This window comes from Condylura cristata, unplaced genomic scaffold (assembly GCF_000260355.1).
Source record: "Condylura cristata isolate star-nosed mole 26May11 unplaced genomic scaffold, ConCri1.0 scaffold00004, whole genome shotgun sequence".
NCBI lineage: Eukaryota > Metazoa > Chordata > Mammalia > Eulipotyphla > Talpidae > Condylura > Condylura cristata.
In genome coordinates, this window is record NW_004567105.1 from 14,892,606 (window position 1) to 14,918,727 (window position 26,122).

At 39.2% G+C, this 26,122-nt stretch overlaps 1 protein-coding gene and 1 non-coding gene across 3 annotated transcripts; one reads left to right on the forward strand and one right to left on the reverse strand.

Annotated features, from left to right (window-relative positions):
- Positions 1-2,086: 2,086 nt before the first annotated feature.
- TRNAD-GUC lies at positions 2,087-2,158 on the reverse strand. Its single transcript has one exon. It is a non-coding gene; the product is annotated as a tRNA-Asp (tRNA).
- Positions 2,159-2,603: 445 nt separating this feature from the next.
- On the forward strand, positions 2,604-24,200 carry LTA4H (leukotriene A4 hydrolase). 2 transcript variants are annotated; one of them, XM_004675793.2, is made up of 19 exons: positions 2,604-2,833; positions 8,344-8,474; positions 8,727-8,847; positions 11,409-11,477; positions 12,721-12,825; positions 13,696-13,748; positions 14,525-14,597; positions 14,860-15,000; positions 15,819-15,842; positions 16,250-16,320; positions 16,735-16,846; positions 17,387-17,531; positions 17,689-17,792; positions 18,226-18,296; positions 18,922-18,976; positions 21,540-21,635; positions 22,462-22,544; positions 23,187-23,291; positions 23,944-24,200. In XM_004675793.2, exons 1-19 carry the CDS (start codon positions 2,675-2,677, stop codon positions 24,059-24,061), a joined length of 1,836 nt encoding a protein of 611 aa, XP_004675850.1. In that variant the 5' UTR covers positions 2,604-2,674; the 3' UTR covers positions 24,062-24,200. The 2 variants fall into 2 exon arrangements, with proteins under 2 accessions (XP_004675850.1, XP_012576086.1); XM_012720632.1 differs by lacking the exon at positions 22,462-22,544 and having other exon boundaries at positions 23,944-24,028.
- Positions 24,201-26,122: the final 1,922 nt, after the last annotated feature.

Genomic DNA, 26,122 nt, shown 5'->3' on the forward strand with positions numbered 1-26,122 from the left:
ATATATTGGGCTTTATATTTGGAACGTTCTTGTTTTCCTTTGGCTTGCAGTGGCCAACATAAGGATACCCCAAAATATATATAACAGCATCTTCCTTTATTGCTGGAGTCAAATGTAATTGTTAGATCCCTTCGATACAGACGATGCATAATTCATTCCATTTGCTCTTTTCTAGAAACCCTTTCACCTCTATGTTAAAATGTTTCCCTAAAGAAGTGAAAACTACTTTTCAGTGCTACATACCTCTTTATTCCTCTTTTCTTCCTTTCTCACATTAGCTAAGCCTCTTGATAGAGCAACTTCTGTTCTAGTTCCCCTCTTCTTTATTGCTAAACCCAGTGTTCTCTGGCACCCACTCTCAAGGAAACCACACAAGACAACAAAACCACACTTTTCCCCACATGCATCACATTGCCAAATGGAAAGCTGACTTTTTACTTCTTATTTTAATGACCCTCTTGGTGGCACTGGCTCTTTCTAGTTCATTTCACGAGTTCCTGCTACTCAGCCACTAGCTCCTTTTTTTAAAATGTTGCTTTATTGAGGTATAATTGATAAATTTTCAAAAGATATTAAAGTGACACTATTCAACTATAAAGAAAAATTTCCCTTCCTGCAAAATGAAAGGAATTTGAGAGAGTTATGTGTAGTAAAGCAAGTCAGAAACATAAACACAATATATTGAACATTTTCATATATATGAGTAGAAGAAGAAATTATAGTGAATGCTGATAAAATTAAATAATTATAAACTATTGGGCACTCATAAATGAAGCTCCTGAGGTTATGGATGGAGTGGCATAAGGGATTGTGGTGGGGGAAAAAGTCAGGTCTAGATCCCAATCCTGAGCATGATGGTTGCTTTTGTGTTACATGTCTTGATTATCTGTCCTTAAAAGCTATTTTTAACTTCAAGTCTCCAAAACTTGGATACTTGCCATAAACTGATATTATAAAAGCTACATGTCCAAAAATAAAATAGAAGGCTGATGTTCTACCTGCTTCAACCTGTTTTGACCACTCTTCTCTCTACAAGGAGAGTTCACTGGGCTTAGCTTACCCATTGTCTTAGTTTCACCACCACATTATGTAATATTCTCATCACCTAAACTTCTCCCAGGTTATTTAAGTGGCTTTGGGACACGTCCCCTTTTACTTTCACACACCATACATTCTCAAACTCCATGTCATGGGTCTTTCTCATGTAAATCTGTCCTCTTCATGTAGGGTCTGCCTCTGATTAATGATTATCCAGTGACTGAACACAAAAATATAAGCATCATCTACACTCCTTCTTAATCTCTGAATCAATCCATTGACTTGTTTAAGTACTCCTTCCATTCCTCCCTTCCTCTTCATCCTTATTACACACCTTTGCAGGCCTCCAGCATCAGCTTTCTGGAGTGTTTTAATAGTTTCCTAACACTCCTGCCTCTGGTGCTGGTGTTCCTCAAGAGTTTTCTTAATATTTGCATCTGACCATCTCACTGCTGCTTAAAATTCTTTAATGGAGCTCCCCACCGTGCATTCAGAATGAAAAGCCCAGATCTTTAAGTTTCTCTAAGACCTGTCTTCTTCCAGTTCTTGCAGTTTAAGCTCTGAGGTCTCTGTGCTAAAGGATAAGACATCTTTCAAATTCTTTCTCACTTCCTACAAGGGCCGTTGCTATACATTCCAATCTTGTAGCCAGAATATATCCATATTACAGAACTTTCTTTCAAAATTTCTAAAATGGGAATACTGGCTTGTCCCTTTAAGATCTTCCGGGCTCTGGAATGTACGTAATAAGCACTAATCAAATACTTGTCACACTTACAGAAATGTGGTCAACATGACATATCTGCAACAAAACAGCTCTTTAAAAGTAAGATCTTCCGGGCTCTGGAATGTAAGTAATAAGCACTAATCAAAGACTTGTCACACTTAAAGAAATGTAGTCAACATGACATATCAGCAACAAAACAGTTCTTTAAAAGTAAAATTTAATAGCTAAATCAGCGTTGACTATTTCTTTCACATTAGCCTTCAATGTGTTTGGTGTTTAACAATTAAGAATTTAGGGGGGTGGAAAAAGTGACACTTGTGCCTCCCCGTCGGGGAATCGAACCCCGGTCTCCCGCGTGACAGGCGGGGATACTCACCACTATACTAACGAGGAACTGCACGTAAGGCGCTTTACTGAAGAGATCCTTATCCTCCTCGAAGTGCTCAGCTCCACCCCCTTGCCCGAAGCCATCAGTAATCATGAATAAGTTTAATGCTTTTGTCTTTTTTGCCGCTTCCACTGAAGTTACACTTAACTAAATGAAAGTGTTGTGTTAAAACTACCCGCTCCATTCTCTTTTCCGCCTGCCCACCCTTCCTGCAACAGTCCTCACTACCCACCTCTTCCTCCTCCTCCACCTTCAAGAGCAATCTCGATTTTCCCCTGTACTCCTGGGCACACTCTCCCAGGGAGCAAAGCGCACACTTTGTCGCACTGCATCACGGAACTTGTAGTTCTAGCCTCGCTAGTATCCCGCGCTACTCTGACTTTAGGAACTTTCTTTCCCAGAGGGCGCCGCGAATCCCTCTGCTTCTTAACCTCCTTCCCTCCCTCCCTTTGCTCTCACTCCAGTAATCTGGCAGCTGAGTGTTGGGTGTGGATCGGTGTGCAGCGGGAATCCCCAGAACCATGCCAGAGATAGTGGATACGTGCTCCTTGGCTTCTCCGGCTTCGGTGTGCCGGACCAAGCACCTGCACCTGCGCTGCAGCGTGGACTTTACTCGCCGGGCGCTGACCGGGACCGCGGCGCTCACTATCCAGTCTCAGGAGGACAATCTGCGCAGCCTGGTACGATGGCACTGCTCCCAGTGCTGCCTCTCCCCGGGACCCCCCCGCCTCCCGATCCTCAGCCGGTTCCCTGTCCCTCGCGGGGTCCTGTTCCGCGCATCCCTTGGGGCTTCTCCTCAGCCCGCGCCCCTTGTTCTGTACCTCCTCTCCAGCCCCACGGATTTCTCAGCGGCCCCTTCTTCTACCCCCCTTCACTCAGGATCGCTCCTACCCACCTCCACTTAAGTCTTGCACCCCTCCTTCACCCTCTGCAAGTACTAAAGTGTCTCCTTCCCGCCCCGCTACTCAGCGATTTCTCCCGGGTCCCTGGACAAGTCCTCCGCCTATCCACTCCCCGCTCTTCACCCGAAGCTCAGGTTTCATCTTTGCTCGAGTCCCCACCCCCCACCCCCTCTGCCCCGCTAGCCATAATTCTAGTTCCCGGCGCTTACATCCTCTGTGGCCTCCCTGTTTCCTTGGCCTGGAGCCCAGAATTCCCTCCTCAGGCCCCAGATTTCTTCCAGATCCCAGCGCACCTTTCTCGGTCCGCAGTCTCATCCAAGTCTCAAACCCTATATCCTCTTGATCCCTGCCTTTCAACCCGTAGAAATGAGGAATCATCTTGCTCCCAACATCTCCCTGCCTGCTTCCTAAATCATTTAGGATTCCCAGCCTGAAACTCTTTCTTCCCCCTGCTTTGATACTCCCAGTCTACTTTCTCTCTCCAGCACTGAGATCCTTCCTACTTTTGATTTTAACCACATTTCTATTATTTGAAGGACCCCTAGGTCATTCAAGCTTTCTAAGAATGTTTCTATAGACTGTATTATTAGTGGGTTCCAAGAAGCAAGTTAATTTTTTGTGCTTCTTAGAAGTCATGTACTCTACAAGCTCTCTGGGCACTTGACTAGAGAGAAAACTTGCTTAGATTTATGAAATGATATTGAATTATTTTATCTGTACAACATAACCAGTTCTCAGTGTTCTTCCTCAAATTGCTTGATAGTATTTGGGGTTGTACCTTTCATCTGAAGAATTCTGAGGATGACTACTTAGAAATAAGAGGGAAAAGAAAAGACCAGCCACAGAGTACTTTGCATGCAGTAGTGTGGTGACAACCTACACAAACACGAAATGAGCAACTGGATCACCATGTTGTCGAACTGATGGAGGGAAATCAATGGGGTCAATTAACAGTTTACCTAAGAATTGGTTATTTTCATGACCAATTTCCCTGTTTGTGTAATAGGCCTTGATTTTTTAGTTCATTGATGTGAACTATGGCCGGTAACTTTCTTATTCTTTGTTCTTTAACACTGTCCTAGACAAATTCTGCTTTGAAAAATAGGTCCACTCCTTCATGTAGTGTTAGCTAAAAGTACTATACAGAAGATAGATAAAGGATTTATAAGCAAGAAGGTAACTATTTCCTTGTGAGTTGTACTTTGGTCTGCTTAAGTACCTCACTATCTTTTATTGCAAGCAACTTTGCCCAGGAAGATTGGCAAAACTGAACTATTTCAGTGCAATCTTTCTTCTTATTAAAAGCAAGTGGATTTTGATTAATACCGTTTAATAGGGCCTTGTACTCGTACCTGTTTTGAAAAAAAAAAGATTACCTCTACTCCAAAGTAAGCAAGCAGAAGCCTGCTTAAACAAATAAAAGAATGTTCCTCCAATGTCCCAACTGAAAAATTTGCCCATGGTTTCTGCATTCCCCATGTCTCCAGAAAACTAAGCTTTTTAAATTATTATACCTAGTTGGCATGTCTGTTTAGTAAATTAGAAAGCCTGAAATTGTAATATTGTTAGAGTTGATACAAGAAAAGATAGTTGTGATATAGTGACATCTGTTTATAACTTTTTGTTTATTTGTAATAATAATATGAAGCCAACGTTTGGTTTTATTTATTTGAAGTTAGCTTATTTCTTTCCTACACTAGATTATAGACTTTTGAAGGTAGAGACTATGTTTATGGTTCTGTGAATCTCACGTTTAAGTATCACACCCGGGACATTGAGTACCCTCTCAAGTTGGGTGAATTTGATTAGAAAGCTTTGATTACCAATAAATAAAAGAAACTTAATATGGGCAGCACTGATGATAGTAATATGTGAGGTGACATCATACCTCACCACCCTTGGCAGAGTGGGGCCTGGCTAGGAGGGGACATCATGTGTTGTGTGTCCTTTCTAACTCCATTCTTGGTGTCTATTGACAATGTTGAAAGGGCTCTAACAAGACCAATTCCTAGCTTTCTAAAAATCCTTTTGAATTTTTGAGTCATCTGCACTGAAGTTTAGTACTCATATCTATGATAACCTCTCAAGCATTTATTTACCTGTTGAATTTCCAATTCTTGGTGTTCTTTCAGTTAGTAGCGCTCAGGGATTATAATGGCTTAGTCAAGATCACATACTAGTGATACTTGTAAGTGGCAGAAGCCAGGAATTGATCGCCAATCTTTCTGACTGCAAACCCTCTGTTCTTTACCAGCACTGGGAATGAAATAGAGGTCTTTTGGTTTGTTTTGATTTTTAACACAAAGCCCCTTGTTGTTGCTTTTTCATTTCAAACACCCTGCAAATAACAAGTAGATAATGTAAATAGAGACATAACAATTAGACATAAACCTTTTTCTTTATATCAGTAGATCTGCCTGTTCTGCTCTCCCCTCTGTCTCTGGTGAATTCTTTCACCCTCTGCACCTCTTATATGCATAAATAAACAAATCTTTTTTTAAAATTCCCCTCTGAATTTTACTAGTGAATGTTATTAAATGATTGCACCACCAGAAGAAGTCTCTGAAGGAGAATTTCTTAAGTAATTTGAGAATGATAGTTGGGGTCCTAGAGGTAAGCAGCTTAAACATTGCATTTCTGTTTTCTGGTAGTGCAATGCTGCTTCTTATATCAACCTCTACTATTTTTTCAGCTCTGTCCGAGCCCTGGGAATGCAATCCTAAGTAACAGTCCCTGTCCTTTTAAGAATCCTCAGTCAAGTGGAGAAAATAGAATATTCTAAAGCAGCACAGTAAGGGCTATAGGAGAGAGCTGGGTCATCTGCTACTACAAGTACACAGGATATCAAAAAAAAACAAAAACAATCATAGTAATTAAATGACTCTTAGGATTTCTGAAAAGATTTCAAAGGTTTGCGCAATATAGAAAGTGCATTCTGCTGGAAATGACCCATTTAACTCACCTTTATGGTTATAAGAGCAGTATCGGCATGAGTTGTTATATACATATGTAATCAATCAAGTTTTTAAAACAAATCAGATATTCAGAAATAGGTACCAGAATATGAAGGGACAAAAGAGCAACTGATATTCTTAATAAGTTATAAGTCTAATAAAACCATAGGTTCCACAAAGGGTAGTGAAGGAGATAAGTCAGTTCTAATTCAGAGTAAGGGCAATAGTTGAGGAAGAACCCCTCCCCCCACAAACAATAAGAAATTATGCAGTTGGAGGGTATTTACCAAATTTGATTGCTCTTTTGAAAGAGGAAAAAAATTAAACTAAGATGGACATTTCTATCCAACCAAATATTGTTGACTCTAGAGAGATGAGAAAGTAGTGAGTGCCCTTGAGAGTTGGCCTGTGCTTATCATCCATAATTAACTAATAAAAAGAGAGATAGCTAGAAAATGACTGTGGTTGGCTTTCTGACACCCCCATGTTATCCCAGGCCAAATTTCAAGGAAAAATTACCACAGGTAAGGAGATAAGGCAATAGGAAGTCTAGTGGTGAGAGTCTGACTTGGTGGTGTTAGGAGGAAAGAAAGACAGTATAAAAATAGTGTGAAACAAAATTTATTCATTCATTATGTGGGATTGGGATCAACTGTGAATTATTTGAATGTTTAAAAGCCCAGGTACTTTGAGTGGTTCTATTAATAGAGAAAATAGGGAGACAGCTAATTTGGGCACCACAACAGTGGCTTCATTTTTAGAACTTTTAGAAGTTTTTTTTAAATATGAGGCAGTATTTCTGATGGAAATGTCAAGCAGGCAGTTAGAGATACTCCCCAGCAGTTGTCCTAAGGAGAAGATAACAACTATAGACTCTTACCTGCATAGCAGAATTAGTTGAAGAGGTGGGCATGAGTGAGGGCTTAGGAATAAAGAATCCAGGAAGAAAATCAAAGGACTGAAGCTGGAACATTAGGACATTTCTGGAGATTGGAGTTAGAAGGGAGGGACAAGAAAAACATTACGCAAGAAGAGTCATATCTGTGTAGAGTTAAAGAAGACAAGGGAAGGACTTCAGTCAGATAGTGTGGTCCCCAGGGCTGTAAGTGGGTAAAGGTAAAGGTTATTGAACAGAAAAGACCTCCTTGGTCAAAAGATTGCCCTTTCAGTAGCAGAGGAGCTAGAAACTAGGTTGAAGAGAGCTGTGGAGGAGAGATGGATGACAGAGTGGAAATGCAGTCATACATGCGCTTGGGACTTTAAGAAAGGAAGGGAAAATAGAACAGATACCAGCGTGGGCAGAAGGGCCAAGAGGATTTTAAAAAATAATATGAGGCCCTTCCTGATGGCATAACGGGTTAAACCACAGCACTATGAAGCTACTACAGCCACTACAGCACGAGTTCTGTCCCCAGCCAGGGGGTGTGACCCACATGGCGCAGCAGACCTCTCCCGACCCACCCACTGCTCCCCTCAGCAGTGTGTTTCAGTAGACCTGCCTGTTCTACTCCCCACTCTGTCTCTGGTGAAGCTTCTCACCCCTCGCACCTCTGGTCTGTACCCCAGTTCTGTATGCATAAGTAAATAAATCTTTTCAAAAAATAATAATATGGGAGGCTTGTTTAGGGTGTTTGGAAACAGTTGGGGCATAGGAAGGTTGTATACTGTAGAACAAGAAACTGTTGAGTGATGATAAAGGGTGTGGATTTTAGGTTACAGGTAGAGGATTCCTGACATGGAAAATACTCAGACATTTGCTGCTAAAGCAGTGTCCTTCATTGATTGACTAGAGCACATATGTATGCCCTGGCGGTTGGCACTGGGGGCTTTTGATTAGACAGACTTTCATGCTGAGCTTTTTCTAGATACACAATAGCAACAATATAACCAGACGAGTACCCAGGAATACTTGGGTACCCAGGAATATTTGAATTCTGCAAAGAAATATATGGGAGATATATTGTAGAGTCATGATGAAGGAAACAACTTATAACTGAATTTTTCCATAGCAGAGACACTTTAGGAGATGGAAGCAGAGGGATTTAAATTTAGCATTGAATTTTACTTAAAGCCCAAAATTTGTATGTCTCTTCCAGAATTACCTAACTATATATATGCAAATCTTAGCATCCCAAACTTTTCAGGATCACAAGAGAAGTGACCTGCACTAACTTGATTCTTTTAATTCCTGTAATTTCACGCTGGATCTTATTTTTCATAAGCAGTGAGTTTTCCTATGCAGTTAACCACTGTAATTAGCCATTAACTAGTATTTGTCTTCTCTGGTGTATAAAGATATTTTCTTATCATTTACACATATTAATTTGATTTTAGACTTTGGATACAAAGGACCTTACCATTGAAAAAGTGGTCATCAATGGACAAGAAGTCAAATACACTCTGGGAGAAAGTCAAAGTTACAAAGGATCGCCAATGGAAATCTCTCTTCCTATTGCGCTGAGCAAGTATGAATGCTATCATCTTTCTCTTTTATAGCTTAATATTGGGGGAAATAGATTCTTGATTAATTTAGATATTTTCCCCTTCCTATTTCCAGATTGCATGTATGAAATAACTGATGGGTTTGCTATCCCAACTGATGGCTGATCAGTAATGAGACCTCATAAAATATGATTTATATTATTCTGTATATGAATTATAAATTTGTATTTTAGTTATATTGAAATGTACTTTACTAATATGTTTGTTTCATACAGAAATCAAGAAATTGTTATAGAAATTTCTTTTGAGACATCTCCACAATCCTCTGCTCTTCAGTGGCTCACTCCTGAACAAACGTCTGGGAAGGAACACCCATATCTCTTTAGTCAGTGCCAGGTAAAAGAATCCAGGATGATTTATTATATAGGACACCCCTTATACATGCAGCTTAATGAGGCGAAATGGAGGTTGTTCTTTGGATATGGGAGGGGGTTCTTATCTAAGATAGCATTTTAGCTATTTCACTTGTATCTCTCATTATTGACATGTATATTACTTTTAAAAAGAAATGTCCTTTAATGTAAAATAATGTCTACCCACATTTGGACTTTCTTGATCATATTAATATTTATACCCCTGACACTGTAGATTTGTCAGAGGAGGCACTTAAAAATGGGCACAAAATGAAAGGGAAAATTAATGAAACAAAAGTAATATGTACTGGTTACCCAAAAATGCTGATAGTAAAAAAGTAGAAAGTGATACAACAGATTTTCTAATGTTCTCCAGGCATCATTACTCAGAAATAAGTACTCACTGAGTTTGGTGTGTAACCTTTCCAGGCTTCTCTTACACATTTACAAATGTATATATCATGCAAATTTATTACATGTACTTTCAAAATGATCTAATTTAAACTACTTCTGTTTTCAGTTTAAAAACTAAGAATAAGAACCACAGAGTTAGAGACAGTGTGTCATAAGCACAATGTGCAGTAAAAGGGAAAAAAAAAAACTAATTCTGTTAGTAATCAAATAATTTACAATTAAAGACACATCCAAGCACTTGTTCAGTTCTTTGCATATTTAATCCTCTCTGTATTGTTGTATGCTAGATGTTATATTAGGCTCAAATATAAGTCTGTAAGAAAGGAAATAATATTGATATACAAAATATGTATGTTTGCCTTCTATGCCAAGTGAAATATCTTTTAACCTAAGAAACCATCAGTTCAATAATCTGGAAGAGCTGTACTGTTCTGAATAGAGCATATAGACCACATATAGTCCATAACTAGAGGTGGCAAGAAATACAATATTTGTGAGTCACAGTGATGTGAATTTTTAATATTATTCCATTGAAGTATACAAAAGGGATTTCACTTAAGAAGTTGTTGCAGTCAATAAGAAAAATGTAGATAAGATTTTGCTTTTGCTTAGGGTTGTTCTCTATGTGTATTTGTCTGGGTGTAGTTTTATCCAATAAAGTAAGGATAAAAACCTCTTTGGCTTTATAGAGTCACCTAACTCAGGGCCACTAAGGAACTCTCAAGGCATGGTCTTTAAACCCTGCTTGGGGAGAAAGAACCAGGTGGTTGTTCTAGTTCTAAAGTGAAAATTTCTGAAGTTTGGGGATTTTAAGGAATGTCATGGTGGTTTGGAGTGTGCCTGGCATTTGCAACAGCAACCTTGGGAAAAGTTGGTAGCAGCAGTATTTCTTTAAGCTCAGCAGATTGCCTCAGTGAGGCTGACGCTCCTTTGGAGCTCATTAGTTTAGGGGAGGAAAAATTTTCCATTACCTTTCAAAGTCCTTTCAGCCAGTCTAATAATTAAATTAATCTGCTAGATTAACAGGAGATAAAAGAAACAAATTTAATTTCATAAATTTGAGGAACCCATATAGACATGAGAGGTTCAAAGATAGTCATGCAAAATCACCTTTATGAAATCACCTTTATGCGTTGCCTTGAGCCAAGGTATGGGGGAGAGAATTGGGGTTTTGAAGGGTGGAGGGTAATTCACAGGTTGATAAGAACAGCTGCTCTGTAATTAGCTGTTTGTCCTGCAATACAAGTAGATCATAAATATTTATCTCTACTGATAACGCTGATTCTGGGCAAGGCCTTCCTTCTATCTAAAATCTCCTAGGTTATAAAGGAGAGGTAAATATTTGTCCTTGAATCTGCTGCCTTCGGCTCAAAATAATCCACGTGCCAAAAATGGCACTTTGGGGGTGTCCCCAGCAAGATATGTTTCCCTCTTCATCAGCAAGATACATACTGATGTGTAAAGAGCCCAGAGATGAACTCATACATGTGCTACCCATTCTTTTTAATGGAGCCAGGGAGCAAAGGAACACTTTACAGATTAGATGAATGAAGATGTCTAGTGCTACTTAGAAAGATGTCTCTTTGCTCTCCTTTTTGTGATAGTTTTAAACTTTCAGGTTCGCTGCAAGCTTGAAATGTCTGGCAACGTTCCCAATCTGTGTTCCTCAGAACACACTCATCCCTTTAGATGGTCATCACTAAGAGAAAAGTCAATTTCTTGTTAAAATAAGTACAAGAAATCAAGAAGGTTTCTTTGTCATAGATCTTTTCAGAAACTTCAGGAAGCTCATCATGTTCCTCATGACTCTGAAAGGCAGGGAAGTAGTGTGACAGGGTTCTCAATTTTATCTCACTGAAGAAACCCTTCTTTTCAGGGCGCCAAGCAGCTTCTCACTGAGCCGGCTGTTACTCAGAGCAGAGAGTAGGAACACACCGCTTAGTGTTGCTACATGCTTCAACTGAAATATGAGAGTTGAGAACACAGTAAAACAAAAGTGTTTGCTATTTTAAAAACTCCCCAAAAAACTCCCACTTAAAACTGCACTTTAATTGACTTTCTTAATATCTTGATTTACAAGAAAGGAAAAAAAAAAACTGTGAACTGACATTTTCTTTCTCCCCTTCCCAGGCCATTCACTGCAGAGCAATTATTCCTTGTCAGGACACACCTTCTGTGAAATTAACTTACAGTGCAGAGGTAAATATCACAGACTTTCAATTGAATTCTATGTGGCATAAATGATAAGCAGAGATAGTAAGTGAATTTCTATAGCTAGAAATATTTCACTTAGTTAAATCTACCTATGTGAAAAAATAAAGGCTGTGGACCTCATTTTTAATATGAGTTTTAAAGGCATTTTGAAAAATAACCGTAGATATAGGAAATTCGTACTATTCTGATTTTAAAAGGAATTCAGAATTCTGGACCTAAAAACAAAAAATTTGAGAACGACCTTTTTTCACTTTTATAAATGGACATTTGTAGGAGTCCACATTCTATAAATACGATCTAAGCATCTACCTGGGCATCTAACAGGCATAGATTACAGACTTATCTGCATACGTTCCCAACTCATTCTTGTACTGCTTATCCTGTTAGAAAAAAAGGTGTTTATAATACATACTGTCCAGAGGCCAGATATACTTAGACCAAAAGTAGAATTGTAGACCAACCTGTGTTTATGGGGCTTCTTGAGTCCATGACACCCAGGAGCACTCCAGGAGAATGTCCCTGAAAGCAAGGATGTCCCTGAAAAGATGGGAAAATGCACAAAAATATGTAAAAAATAAACTACTATAAAATAAAATTTAAAAAAAGAAAGAAAACTTTCAAGGTCATGGAGCTGAAGTGACCAGGTCACATAAGTGACCAGGAAGAGCCTTTCCATATAGAATTTCAGACAAAATTATCTCGACATTCTTGCTGACAAGTTTTAGTTTCTTACTATCATGATCCTTAAAAAAATTGTCACTCTAGGCTTATACTTTTAATATAAAATTGTTGTAAAGAGACTCTAGCATGCTCTTGGAACCTGTTTTGGGGTGTGAAAGGGATCAGGGTGGTGGCCAGGCTGGGTGCCAGGCATGGCTGGGTGCCAGGCTCTTCATTTATATTATTACTCTTTGCAGCAATGCTATGAAGTATTACCCTCATCTCTATGGGGAAACGCGTTCAGGAAGGTTATTTTTCCAAAGTCCATGTAGCAAAGCTGAAATTTTAATCCAGTTTCTACCAAGTGCTTTTAATATGGGCAGAAGAATGGACAGATCGTCTCAATCATTTTAAGCTGGTTTTACATACAAAACAGGTACATGGGACTTAGTGGGGTCCTAAGTTAGTGTTTAGGCTGTCACAGAGGGGGAAAGGATATTTCCATATATAATTTGAGATACATAAAATTTCTGTTTATAACCCGGAAATGACTGTCCATCTCCCTTAGGTGTCTGTCCCTAAGGAACTAGTGGCACTTATGAGTGCCATTCGCGATGGAGAAGCACCTGACCCAGAAGACCCCAGCAGGAAAATATACAGATTCAGCCAAAAAGTAAGATATGTGGGGTTAGGTTTTTCACTGAGATGGTGGTGAACGGCAAAAAGCCTTTACCCATTCAAAATGGCTTCTGAAATAGTTCAGAATTTAGGGAGTGGCTTCCGTTTTTGCCCTTTATTTTTCTTTTGTGCCTTTACAATAATTTTTTTCTACTTGTAGTGTTGTGTTGAAAAAAGAGGTGGCGGGGTCAGGATAGTAGGAAGTGTGCCCAGCCCTGTTTTTCCCATCCCAGCAGTAGAAGGTTTCCTGTTCCTATAAATTACGCTCTATCTGTCCTGGTGCCAGAGTGTGGACTTGTGGTTGTTTAATGTTTACAACTGGAAGTACTATCTTAGATGAAGAAAGTGCTCTGTTACAGACTGTTGAGCTAAAATGTCTATGGCTGGTAATTTTCCTCGTATCTTTGGCATTTAGTAAACTGTGTGTGTGTTTGCTTTTTTAATAGACCTGTTTAAAAGGACACTAGAGAGTTACAAGTAAACAATTTGCTCCAGCCCCAGGTTTTTTTTTTTTTTCCATACTTTTCCCATCCTCATATTGCTGGACTATTTTGTATGTCTTTCAAATATACCAGAAGTGGTTTAATGCATCCAGAAATAAAAAATTAAGTCATGAGAATAAACAAAAAAATTAAAGAAAATAGTTGCCTCCTTATAGGTTATTAGGGTGCAATGTTTTATATCATAATTGTGAACTATTTGACCCTGTAGAACTGAGAGCTATTTGAACTACAGAAGCAAAGTTATCTATACTAGTGTGCAGAGATCTGAAAGGGAATTTACTGACTTTGAAATGATTTTCCTCTAATGCTTTAAACACTAATGCAGACATGTGTTGGGGCGGGGGTGTCGTTTTCCCCTTTAGGTTCCGATACCCTGCTACCTGATTGCCTTAGTTGTTGGAGCTTTAGAAAGCAGGTGAGCTCTTCAACAAATTTTGAGGTTTATGAAAAGATACAGGCATCTTGAACTTCCGTCAGGATTAACTGGTAGACCGTTTGCATATTTCTCAAGACACTGAGCTGACAACTCTAGAAATATCCAAATCTAGTTATAAAATGTAAGTAATGAAATAATTCTGCATTTAAAAATCTTTACCAGTTACCCACTTAGATTTTCAAAGTATTATAAAATGAGCATGCACTTTAGTTTGAAATCTGAACTCTTATGAGTTTGAACAAGTCGTTTCTCCTCCTTGATGTTATAGTCTCTGCATTTCCCACCTCCTGGGATGGTTTGTGAAACATGAAATAAAATATACTAATACCTATACATTTTACCAAATATAAAAAAATATAAAATATTTCATTACAATCGGGTGTTCTTTCTTAGTTTTTTGTTGGTTCTTATTTCTAAACTATTCCCCACTCTGTCTCTGGTGAATCCTCTCACCCTCCACACTTCAGGCCTACATCCAGAACTTTCATCTTAAAAATTGGAATTCTGTCCCTTTTAGATAGCAATTCCCCGATTCTTCCTTCTCCCATCCTCTGACAACCACTATTCTATTCTTTGTTTCTGTGAGTTGGACTACTTTAGACATCTCTTCAGTAGAATCCTCTCCCCAACGAGCGCATAATGAATCACACACCTACTGTAAGATTTGAGTACAATGCCTTAAATCTTTCCTAGAACCTGATGAGTAATTTGTCTAAATTAATTTTTTATTAAACTTTTAAAACATTTTTTGGTAGGCAAATTGGCCCAAGAACATTGGTCTGGTCTGAGAAGGAACAGGTGGAAAAATCTGCTTACGAATTTTCTGAGGTTGGTCATATACTTACCCTTTTCGGTAATTGTGGTAGACAAGAGATTTAAATTTGAATATGAAATATAATGGCTTTAAGCCATGTGGTGAAAGAATCAAATGTATCTCATGTGAATTTGCAGTTGCTACAATTTTTGGTATTCTGTTCATTTCAAATAAGCAATATTAACTTGTAGCCCTCATGGAATGCAATATAAACTGTCAAGGAATCCGTTATGGTCATGATTAAGAGGTACACATATTTATGTATGAATTTTCCAGACTGAATCTATGCTTAAAATTGCGGAAGACCTGGGAGGACCTTATGTGTGGGGACAGTATGACCTCTTGGTCCTGCCGCCGTCCTTTCCTTACGGTGGCATGGAAAACCCTTGCCTCACTTTTGTTACACCCACCCTGCTGGTAAGTGGAACTGTTTCTTCATCTGAAGTTGAGTTCTCCTCACTTTCTGTTTGACATTTGGTGAGGAAGAACCTTAGACATAAATTTTAAGTCTTTACTCATATAACTGTGATATCTGGTCTTATTGCTCATCATAGTTATCATCATTTCATTAAAAAAAAATAGCTGGCCATTTGGGAGGAAAGAATATTTGGTGTTTTGGAGTGGTGGGTGAGAGGACTGCGGAACATGAATCCAGGCCATGGACACTTGCAGTCCAGCTACTAGCCAGATAAGCAAATAATAACAACAGCAACCAAAAAAGAAAGCCAAAATATCTTTGTTGAGCATGTATAGGAAAGGATTAGGCCAGGCCACAAATACAGCTTCACTTATAAGCCTTTGTAAGCTACTCTAAATCCTTCCTAGAAGCTGGTGAATAATAGAAATGACCAAAGAAACAACATACCATAGGAGACATGGGACACTATAAATTTTTCTTAAATAGACCATGGAGAATGAGGAGAGAAAGGAGGTGTGTAAGGGCCAGTAGGAGCAGGTAATAAAGATGGCAGTAGAAAAAATGTTTCCTGGGAGCTAATTAGAGAGAAATATATACTGGACTTCCATGAATTGGGAAAATTCCCTAGGATGAGTGAAAGGAAGAATTATGCTATAGTCTTGCACTTTTTGTTCTATTTTCTCTCTTGAGCTCCTTGGAATATAGAAATACAGAGGCTCATTAATGCCAGAATTCTCTATTTTGACCAGAGGGGTCTTTCAGATATAGTTTGTAACTCGATAACTGACATGCTAAGGTAACTTTCTTCTTTTTTTAGGCAGGTGACAAGTCACTCTCCAATGTAAGTTAAAATTTGTTATTACTCTTAACCTCTAGAAGAATTAAATCAACTGACTTTAAAATATTCATTGTATTATTATGTTGGAAATATGGCTATAGAATTACTTGGGGATTCTTCTTGTAACACATTGTTACATTAACAATTTTAAATTCTATGGTTTGATTTCTTCATGTGCTTAGGAATAATATATTCATTTAATTTTTTCTCAAGAACGTTGTTTCTAATTTTTAAAATTATGCTATACTGGCTTTTCTTGAGGGTTTTGTGTGCGTGTGAACTAATTTTCCTGAATATCAGCTAATCATAAAATTTTTTTGACTAACCTGGATAGAACTAAAACACTTAATGGATTATTTTATATAAAGATAACCAATTTTACTACAAGTCACTTCCACTATTTCCCATAGGTTATTGCCCATGAAATATCTCATAGTTGGACAGGAAATCTAGTGACCAACAAAACTTGGGATCACTTTTGGTAAGATGATGATGATGATGATGGTTTCTTTTTTGGTTCTTGTTTTTAACTGCTTTCCTGCCTCCCACCACCCTGGATGTTTTGTATGTATACATGTCTTTGTTATCATCCCTTTGGTAGAGACACTTTTTTCATTCTGTTAACACAATATTAGAGTAAATATGCTCAGTTTGTGTTTGTTCTTTAGTTCTATAGTCACCTTTTTAATACAGACACATAAAACTAGAGCCACGACTTCATTTCTCTGCTGCCATCTGCCGGACCAGGCTTCCCATTATTTTGATGGCGATTCACTTCGATGCCACCCTTCCTGCTTCCCAATTGCTTTACGGTGTCAGAAGCCCAGAAGAAAATACCTTGTTGATGAAAATGACTTTTGCTCTCAGCTGTGACACTGTTTTACCGTTTTCTTAGGTTAAATGAAGGCCATACTGTGTACTTGGAACGGCACATTTGTGGACGATTATTTGGGGAGAAGTTCAGGCACTTCCATGCCTTAGGAGGATGGGGAGAACTACAAAGTTCGGTAAATGAGTCATTCTTTCATCAAAAGTTGTGTAGATGTTCAAAATTTAGCTTGTAAAGCATCTTTACTAAATAGCAAAAAGAAAGTCATTGTACAGGTATGGAAAGTCAAGCAGGTGCTGGCATCACCTTCTGTTGATACACATCCTTCATTCTCCTAGGGAAGGTCAGCTTCCTGAAACACCCTTCCAGGCTCCGCCATTGCATAGCTGCTTATTCTGTTTGAAAATTTTTTGGTATGTTAATATCAGCTTTAGTGTTATCTCCTGAAATCTGAATTTGCTGACCAGGCACTGAAACACTTTTTCTAGTCTTTTGAAAGAATAAATCAAGAAATATCAGGAACATTATACAAGCAGCCAGCCCATTAGTAGATCTCCGGAAATTAACAGCGACTTGTCCTACAATCTCCGGTCTCTGAGTTTGCCTAAGTTCTAGATTTGCCTGAAGTTCAGCCTCTGAGTAACACCTCCATGGCACTTGCTTGCACAGTGGTATCAGTCCTCACTTACAGACGTTCATCTCATTTTGTGTCTTGCAGGTAAAGACTTTTGGGGATACACATCCTTTCACCAAACTTGTGGTTGATCTGACGGGTGTAGATCCCGATGTGGTGTATTCATCAGTCCCCTATGAGAAAGGTTTTGCTCTGCTCTTTTACCTTGAACAACTTCTTGGAGGCCCAGGTAAGTGCTCAGTTTTTTCAAAAATTTTGAAGAACTACTGTGCAGAATAAGGAAGAATTTGTAACTGTTGTTACATTATCAAGCACCCCCCCAAAAAAAAGGTCAAATAATTACCTTTCTATTAAATCACTTATTTTCTTCATTTTTGATCTCTTAGAGGTTTTCCTAGGATTCTTGAAGGCTTATGTCAAGAAATTTTCTTACGAGAGCGTAACCACTGATGACTGGAAAGATTTCCTGTATGCCCACTTCAAAGATAAGGTTGGATTTTAAATGTTTTCTTATTTGTTATGCCTAGTATACCTTTATCTAAAAGCTATTCTTCTGGCTGATTTGAATTGCTTAATGATAGTATTAAAACTCAACATTTCATTGTATCTTTTTTAATTTAAAATGTGATCGCCACATAAACTAAAAATGGGATTTTCCTATTTCAGAGAGATGTGCACTGTTTCAGGAATTTAGTTTTTGTATGTCTTTAATTTTCCTATTTGAATTACATGTACTGATTAATATAAATTTCAGAAAAGTGACTTAGAAATTATCCTGACGAGGTCGGGCGTGTTCAGGTGGTATGGCCGTAGACATGTTAGTGTAGACAAAATGAGAGTTGAGGACCTAAAAGCCTGCCTTAGATTTTTTTCCAGCAGAAAGGACTGTGCCATAGCAAACTGGATGCTCTTACTTGTCACAGGTTGATCTTCTCAATCAAGTTGACTGGAATGCCTGGCTCTACTCTCCTGGCATGCCTCCTGTAAAGCCCAAGTCAGTATTTTCTACTCCTCTTAAATCCTAAATATCTGAAAGGGTTTTATGCCTTTTGAACTGTCAGTGCTGAGATAGAGTTCTCAGGTGTTTGAAACTGAACCTTGAGGTCAAACTTGCTTACTTAATGGTCACAGTTATTCTCACCTCCTTCTGATGTCCCTGTCACGCCACTGCTTCCCCATGTCAAGTGCCTGCCACATAGCAGGTGCCTCTCAGGTCCGCTGGAGGTTTGGACAGTTAGAGTGACAGAATGGAGACTACATGAAACAACTTTGTGTTGTGTATCAGGTTGTCCCTAGTCACTAGATCTGTTCCAGCTTCACAATACATCTAATTATGCTGAGCTGAGTCCCGTCTCTGCTGCTGGAGCCTACGACAGTCGCCTTCTCCCTGAAGATGATCAGGTGCCTTGTTACCTGCCACTTGGACTCCTGAGTTCTTACATGAGGCCAGTAATATTAATATTAGTCAGGCAGAGCGGTTTTCTATTTCCATCACTTTGAAGCTCCTTATTTGTATTTAAAAACAACTTTTAATTTCAAGTATATCGTTACTTGCATTTGTGAAAAAGCAAGTGTTTTGTTATAAAATGTAATCTTTAATACTTTGTTCCTCTCTGCAGTTACGATATGACTCTGACAAATGCTTGTATTGCCTTAAGTCAAAGATGGATTACGGTGAGTAATGATGTGATTTTTTACTTCTTTTTGACTATAGGAATATAGCTCTAACAATTGTAGAGGTTTCTTTTTCTTCTGGCACTCCTCTTCCATCAGTTTGCCTGTTCTTTAACAAGGCTTCATAATTAAAAGCACAACCGATGTAAACAATTATAACTGACTTGGTTAGTTTATAAATCAACAGAGATTCAGCGGGCCAGGGTATCAGTCAATCCATTTTACAGAGGAAGAGGAAAGTTAGGTGTTTTCAATGGAGGTCATTTCAGGAAATTTCTGCTATATTGTTTACTTCTCATTTTTTTCACCAGGTTTTAAGCTCCTTGAGAGCAGGAATTTTTATTCATCTCTGTATCTCCAGGGCCATCCACATTATTCACTGTTAAGCAAGTACATGAATTAGCAGAGGGAAAACTGGGTTGGAAAGATAAACACGCTCCCTATCCTTGGATCTTGATTGTCACATAATCTGTCGGCAGTGGTGGATCTATAAAAGTTTCTGAATGCAATGAGATGAACAGGCTTGTATATTAAACCAGGCATCAGAGAGTGTGATATATGAGGCCAATGAGGATGGAACGATTAAGGGGTGGGTGGTCGGAAGGCCAACTCTCACAGGTATTAGCTCACTGATGGATGCCATAGAGTCCCTGGCCCCGTTGGGTACCCTGTGCAGCCCAGCGGTTGGAGGGCCAGGCCAGCTGTTGGCTAATCAGACCCCACAGTGGTCAATGAAATATCCTGAGGACATTTCCCCATCATTAAGCCATACATGACCGCAGAGCTCAGATCAAGAGACTTGCAGGGTTTGAATTAGAACAGTACAGGAGCAAGTACTAATCAGTCTGAAAGAGAATCTTTGAAGTATACTTTTACAGCTCACTCACAACTTGAAAACTGAATGTGGAAGATAGGAGGGAAAAGCAGATAGCTCCAAGTATTAGGAAAATCCACCTAGAGGCAGAAGAAGGAAGAACCAAACCCAGGATAAAATAAATAAGGAAAGTGGATCAAGAAACTACAGGAAAGACACACCAATTTAAAATAAAGTGTAAACATCTTTTGGGGGATTTCTCATAACATCATAAAAAAAGTGGAACCCTCCTAACTTCTTAGAGCTAAGTTCAAGGTTTGCATTCTCGTGGCAGAAAATACAAAGCCGGCAGCCCCCTGCTTGGGTGCAGTCAGCACTGTGGCTGCAGTCTGGGGCTAGGGAGCAGCGGTGTGGTAGCTTCAGTCAGATAACCCAGGGAGGTGTGAGGATTCCTGTCACGTGAGGGAGAGCTGGAGAACAGTAGAAGACTATCCAGGGGACATAGGGCTCCTTAACAAGGTGCTGTGCTAGGACCCTCTGTTTCCCTGAGAGCTCACCTGGCAAAATTGCTGTTGCTGTTCAGACATTTCTGCTCAGCTGCTAAGGTGGAGAATTATCGAAGGTTCGGTCATCAACAGGAGCAGCCAGTGTTGGGTGGACTCTGAGGATGGAATCACTAATCCTCTCCCTAACTTCTGCCTTTTATTTCTGGGTTGTTTTTCTTTCATATTAAATAATTACAAAAGGAAGAGTGCTCCTAGCCTATTTGTAAGCTATGAAAATCACCTGTAAAGCAGAACCTGTGAAAAACACATTAGCATAGTATCCAGCAGGCACCTGTGTGCATCCACCTTGCCTTCCCATCAAGGTGACTCTGGCCTCGAAGTTTAGGTCATTTCCTTGCTCTCCGTTTTTACCACTCATGACAACATCCTCAAGTGATAGTTTATATTCGCATGTTTTGAAGGACAGAATGAGATCCCTGCACTGATAGTAAGTGAGGTTTTAAAGAATGAAGTTCCAGTACTAAGGGCTGTTCAAAGGGAAGAAGGTACAAGGTAATGTTTCTTTATAAGGCTGTATGAGTGTATATTGAATCTTCTGAAAGAATATTCATAGAACTGCTAATATTGGCCACTGGGGAGTGGGAGCTGGAGAAACGGAGCAAAAGCAAAGATATTTTTCATTCGCTCAATTTCTTCCCGCCCCCCCACATTTGCATATATATATTTTTTTAATTAAAGCCCTATTTTAAACGAATTTAAAACTAGCTTTTAAAGATGTTAAATGCTGTTTTGATAAGCTTTATCTAATATTCCTTAATCACATCGTTAAAGACTTGCCTTACTTTTTCCTACATGACTTTCCAGGTGGAAGCAGGAAAATATGATCTGTGGGGATAGAGGAAGAATGGTAGTTTGTGGCTTGTTCAATTCATTACTATTATATTAGAAGGAATATACAGCTTGATCCTGTGGCCAAATTTGATTGTCCTATAAATTAGTTTTTTATGTTTCTTTACTTTGGATTTTATATACCTCGAATGGTGGTGATCAGATTTTTAAGTTTACAGTTAACTCAGTCTCATAGCTAGCTACGTTAAATTTATTTTTTTTTTTTTTGCAGTCTGTTATACCCTTGTATTTCTGGTTTTGGGTTTTTTTTTTTAATTTTACTTTATGTCAGTTAAATCAATAAATATTGTTAAGTGGTACATGAATGAAAATAACAAGGTAACATTTCTTTTAGGCCAAAGAAGATGACTTAAATTCATTCAGTGCAGCAGACCTGAAAGATCTCTCTTCTCATCAGCTGAATGAATTTTTAGCACAGCTGCTCCAGAGAGTAAGTACCACCTCGAAGAGTAGGAAATTAAAATGGGCATGAAAGTACAGCACTTATGCCAAACTTATTTTGGAAATTAATTAATGCAGATTTATATAATTCATTCACTTATTTAGAAATATTTGCTGAATGCTTGCTAAATTTAGTACTATGCTAAATATAAGACTATGTAGGAAAGAAAGACAGCTTATGGTCTTGTAGGAAAAGTCACCCATGAAAAATGTAGCCAAAGAAGGAGGGTTATCTTTAGAGCCCATTTGAGAAAAAAATTAACCAGCGAGGAAGGACTACATTCCAACTGGAATAATCAAGGAAGATTAGATTCTCAACAGGACTATAACATAAAAGTTTAAAAACTACTCTTTTGTAAGGTTGCAGATCACTGATTGAGAAGGGCTTTCAGAGGAAATGCACAAAGACAAAACTAGAGGCCATGGGGTGAAGTTGGGGGAGGAAGCTAAGGAACTTTGAATTAATTTAGAGAAGGAAATAAATTTAAGATCGACGTGGTCTGAGGAGGAACAAAAGGACTCCAGAAAGAACCTGAAAGCTCTCCTGTATACATATAGAAAGTCTGAGGAGAGGAATTCCTTCTCCGTGTACCCCACAAATTGTGACCCCTTTGCTCCTCGTGGGACATCCTAAGCCATAATAAGTTGGCACAACATTTATATTTGGTGTGCATTTGTTTCTTTTACTTTTATCTGACTGATTTCTATATTATAAAATATTAGGGTTTTAATCTGGCTAAGAATTTCTCTCCAGCTCCTTTCTTCCAAGGAATCCTGTTGAAATGGTACGTTTTACTTCTTTATTTTGCTCTTAGGCACCTCTTCCATTGAGGCACATAAAGCGAATGCAAGAGGTGTACAACTTCAATGCCATTAACAATTCTGAAATACGGTTCAGGTACATCATTTTAACTTGTCTCTGTGGAAGAAAGCGGAAAACTAGAAGAAAAGGTGGAAAAGGGGAAGAGCAGAGTATGAGGCTTAGCAACGCCTTGAGCGAGCCTTGGCTGCAACTATAGGAGTAATTGGAGTCAAATTTCAGGAATAGTGGCTACATCTGTAAGATGAAACTTAATTATTTTTGTCAGAATTGGTTCCAAATTTCTCTTGCCTTAAAAAATCAGAATTAATCAGTGATAAATAGGTGTTCTTCTATTGCTATACAAATCAACTCTGAAGTGGGAAGAATCAGAAATCTTTGATTCTGTTATGTGGGTAGGCTTTCTCAATTCAGATTTGAATTCAGATCAAACCAACATTGAATTCCTTCAGAAAGTGCATATAGAAGGTACATGAAACCTAGATAACCCAAACCTTTTAAAACAAATTAATCTTTTTAAGAACAAATTCCTCTTCCTTCTCTTCTCCAATTATTAAATTGTATATATAAGGATCTGAGAATCTTAGAATGAAAGCAGTATAAAGTGGCATATAATGAATGGGATTATTCATCATTACAAAAGTAGTTTTCAGATACACCTGTCATCTCCTGTCCCTTCTTCCCGATTTCCCAACCAACACCCCAAAACTCTCCTTTCAGATGGTTGCGGCTCTGCATTCAATCGAAATGGGAGGAAGCCATCCCACTGGCTCTAAAAATGGCGACTGATCAAGGAAGAATGAAGTTCACGCGACCCTTGTTCAAGTAAGAATCAAATCAAACCATGCTTTGCATTCACATAGGAACAGGGAAGAAAAAATGTTTTTCTTGTTACTAAAATACTTTGTAAAATGCAATCTAACAACAGTCTTAATTTAAGATTATAAATATAATTCTGAAATAGGAGTAAATAACTTCTAGGTATTTAAAATTGATGGCTATTTCATTAGCTTTTTTAGGAGCACTGTATATAGATTACCTCAAATAGGAGGAGGCCCTCGTCCCTAGTAAAAGAACTAAAGCAGAGACAAACTTGAATACACTAAAAGAGCTTTGAAAGCAAGATCATTGGTGATTAGGCGTAGACAGAAAAAGTCAGAAGTTCAATGCAAGAATGAGCAAGTAAAGCCAAATCTTTGTGGTCAAATGTCGCAACAAAGTGGAAATATAAATTGCTTGGCATATCAGAAAGGAATGCTGATATAAAGGGCAAAAACTTGTATCTTGCCACAAGATATAATTTAAGAGTATCTCTGTGAAGTTATTTCAACTGTATGGATTTAGCAGGAATTCTGGGGAAAAATACAACAATGACATCAATAGCTGAGTCATTCATTTTGTCTGCTTTTTTTGTTTATGTTGACTAGTGAAATTTGCTAAAACACGTCATTGTCCATCTCTGCTTTCTTCCCCTCAGGGACCTCGCTGCCTTTGACAAATCCCACGATCAGGCCATCTGCACCTACCGAGCGCACAAAGCCAGCATGCACCCCGTGACAGCCATGCTGGTGGGGAAAGACTTAAATGTGGATTAGGACCTGCCTCTGAAGATCTCAGACCTTTCTCTTTTTTTTTAATTGAATTCATAAAGAAATATTAAACTTCAGATCACATTTAACTGAAAGCATCTTTTGAGTTTGGACTTTGTTTTGTGAGTGATTTTCCTAAATGAGGCTAAAACACCCCCCACCCCCAATGCCATCCATAATAGATTCTTTGTAAAGTGAATTAGCCAAGTTTGATCTTTTGATTTATAAATTTAGATTTTTCAATTAGTTTCCTATTTGTTTTCTCCCAGGTAGTCACAAAGTATGTCCATACATTATCTACTGATACTTTAAGTTCTTTAATGTGAATCTGCTACACATCAAACAATTTACCATGATTGGAGTTTTACTTCTTAAATAACCTTAAACACCAGCACTCATTTGGATGTGCTCACCACACCAGTGTGGACACTAGAGCAGAAGCACAAGCTCCCAGCAGGACCCACAGGAAGCGTGGGCACTCCTCCCCACCAGGGTCAGCAGGCTGCCCTGCTCGCAAGCAGCCCCTCAGTCAGTCTCTGAATGTTCTGTGCCATCTGCCTTGTCTCAGTGGTCAACAGTCCCCCAGCAAGAATGCAAAGCTCCTCGAAAGGCATTCTGAAAGCAGCACCACTTGGTCTAAGTCAAAGAGTCATGGAGCATCCCTTTGAGTGCACTGCAGAGGCCCCGGGGTACCGTGGCACACAGTTTGGGAACCACGGTTGTATGAGTTAGAATTGTGTAGGTGACAGCAACCCAACTGACTAGGATCAGAAAGAAGAAAGGAGGGCTACTTTAAGGGTGTAAGACAGAGGTTACCAGATCCAGAACAGACGGAAAGGGGCGTGCACCCAAGATGGCCGAGCATGAATACTGGGTACAGCCTCCCATTTCTGCTCCGTTAGTCTACTGTTTGTCTGACGCCTCTCCAGCTGTACTGATGTACATAGTTCTCACCACAGGGAGAGACTATGAACTCCAGACCCCAGGGATGAGACTGACCTAGCATAGGGACACTCGTAGCCAAATAACTACAGCTAAGAGGAATTACGTCCAGACGAAAAATGTCGGTAGAGCTATAACATCATTAACCCCCTGCAAAATTGCTAATGCAGTGACATAAAACAGCAATGAACACCCCAAAGGTAGGGCTGACATCAAAGGGACAGAATCCCCCCATTCCTGTCATCTGACTATTCCCTTGCTCTCCTTCTCCTTTTGAACTTAATACTGCCATGTAATTTCAGTCTCTCAAGTTTCTGCCCTCACTTGTCTTCAGCACCAAGAATATCAGAGGAGAGTTCAGCTCAAATCCCTGGCTATCATCACAACTTAAGTGATTAGACTTTAGCAAATCCATGGGCCCAAGTGATGGCTTTGGCTTCTCTTACCCTGTAAGCTAAATGCCATTTTGCCGTCATCGCTGTTAAATGATACCCTGAACTGGTCGAGGAGAAGCTTGAAAAGGCAGGGGGCGCTAAAGACAAGCACAGATTCACAGAGGCCAGCCCGGAGGAGTATGCATCAGACCCTTCAGCTAAGTTCACAGTTAACTGGGCTGACAGAGATCAGTCTACACGATGCTCAAAGAGGTAGGCTTGAGCAGCGCAGAAGGAGCTGTTTCACCCAACTGAGGGGTGTGGGGAATTCACCTTGGAGAGATGGAATCGAGAACTATCTAGTCAAAAAATAAATAAAATAAGTTGGAAATATATTCTAAGTGGAGAGAAAAAAGTAGCATTCTTCTCTCTCTCTCTTTTTTTTTTTACAGCTCCAGTGCTCTGATGAGCTTTTATAGTGCTTGTTTTTCTTTAAGATTTTATTATTTATTTATGCATACAGAGCTGGGGCACAGGCCAGAGGTGTAGGGGCAGCAACAGAGACACTGGGGAGCAGAACAGGCCAACTGAGGAAGCAGCGGGTGGGTCAGGAGAGGTCTGCCGCACCATGTGGGTCACCCCCATGGTGGGGATCAAACCGGTGCCAAAGTGGCTCTAACCTCTTAGTGCAGTGCTCCAGCCCGCTGCGCCACCAGGGAGGGCCAAGTAGCATTCTTAAAGGGCTTATAGA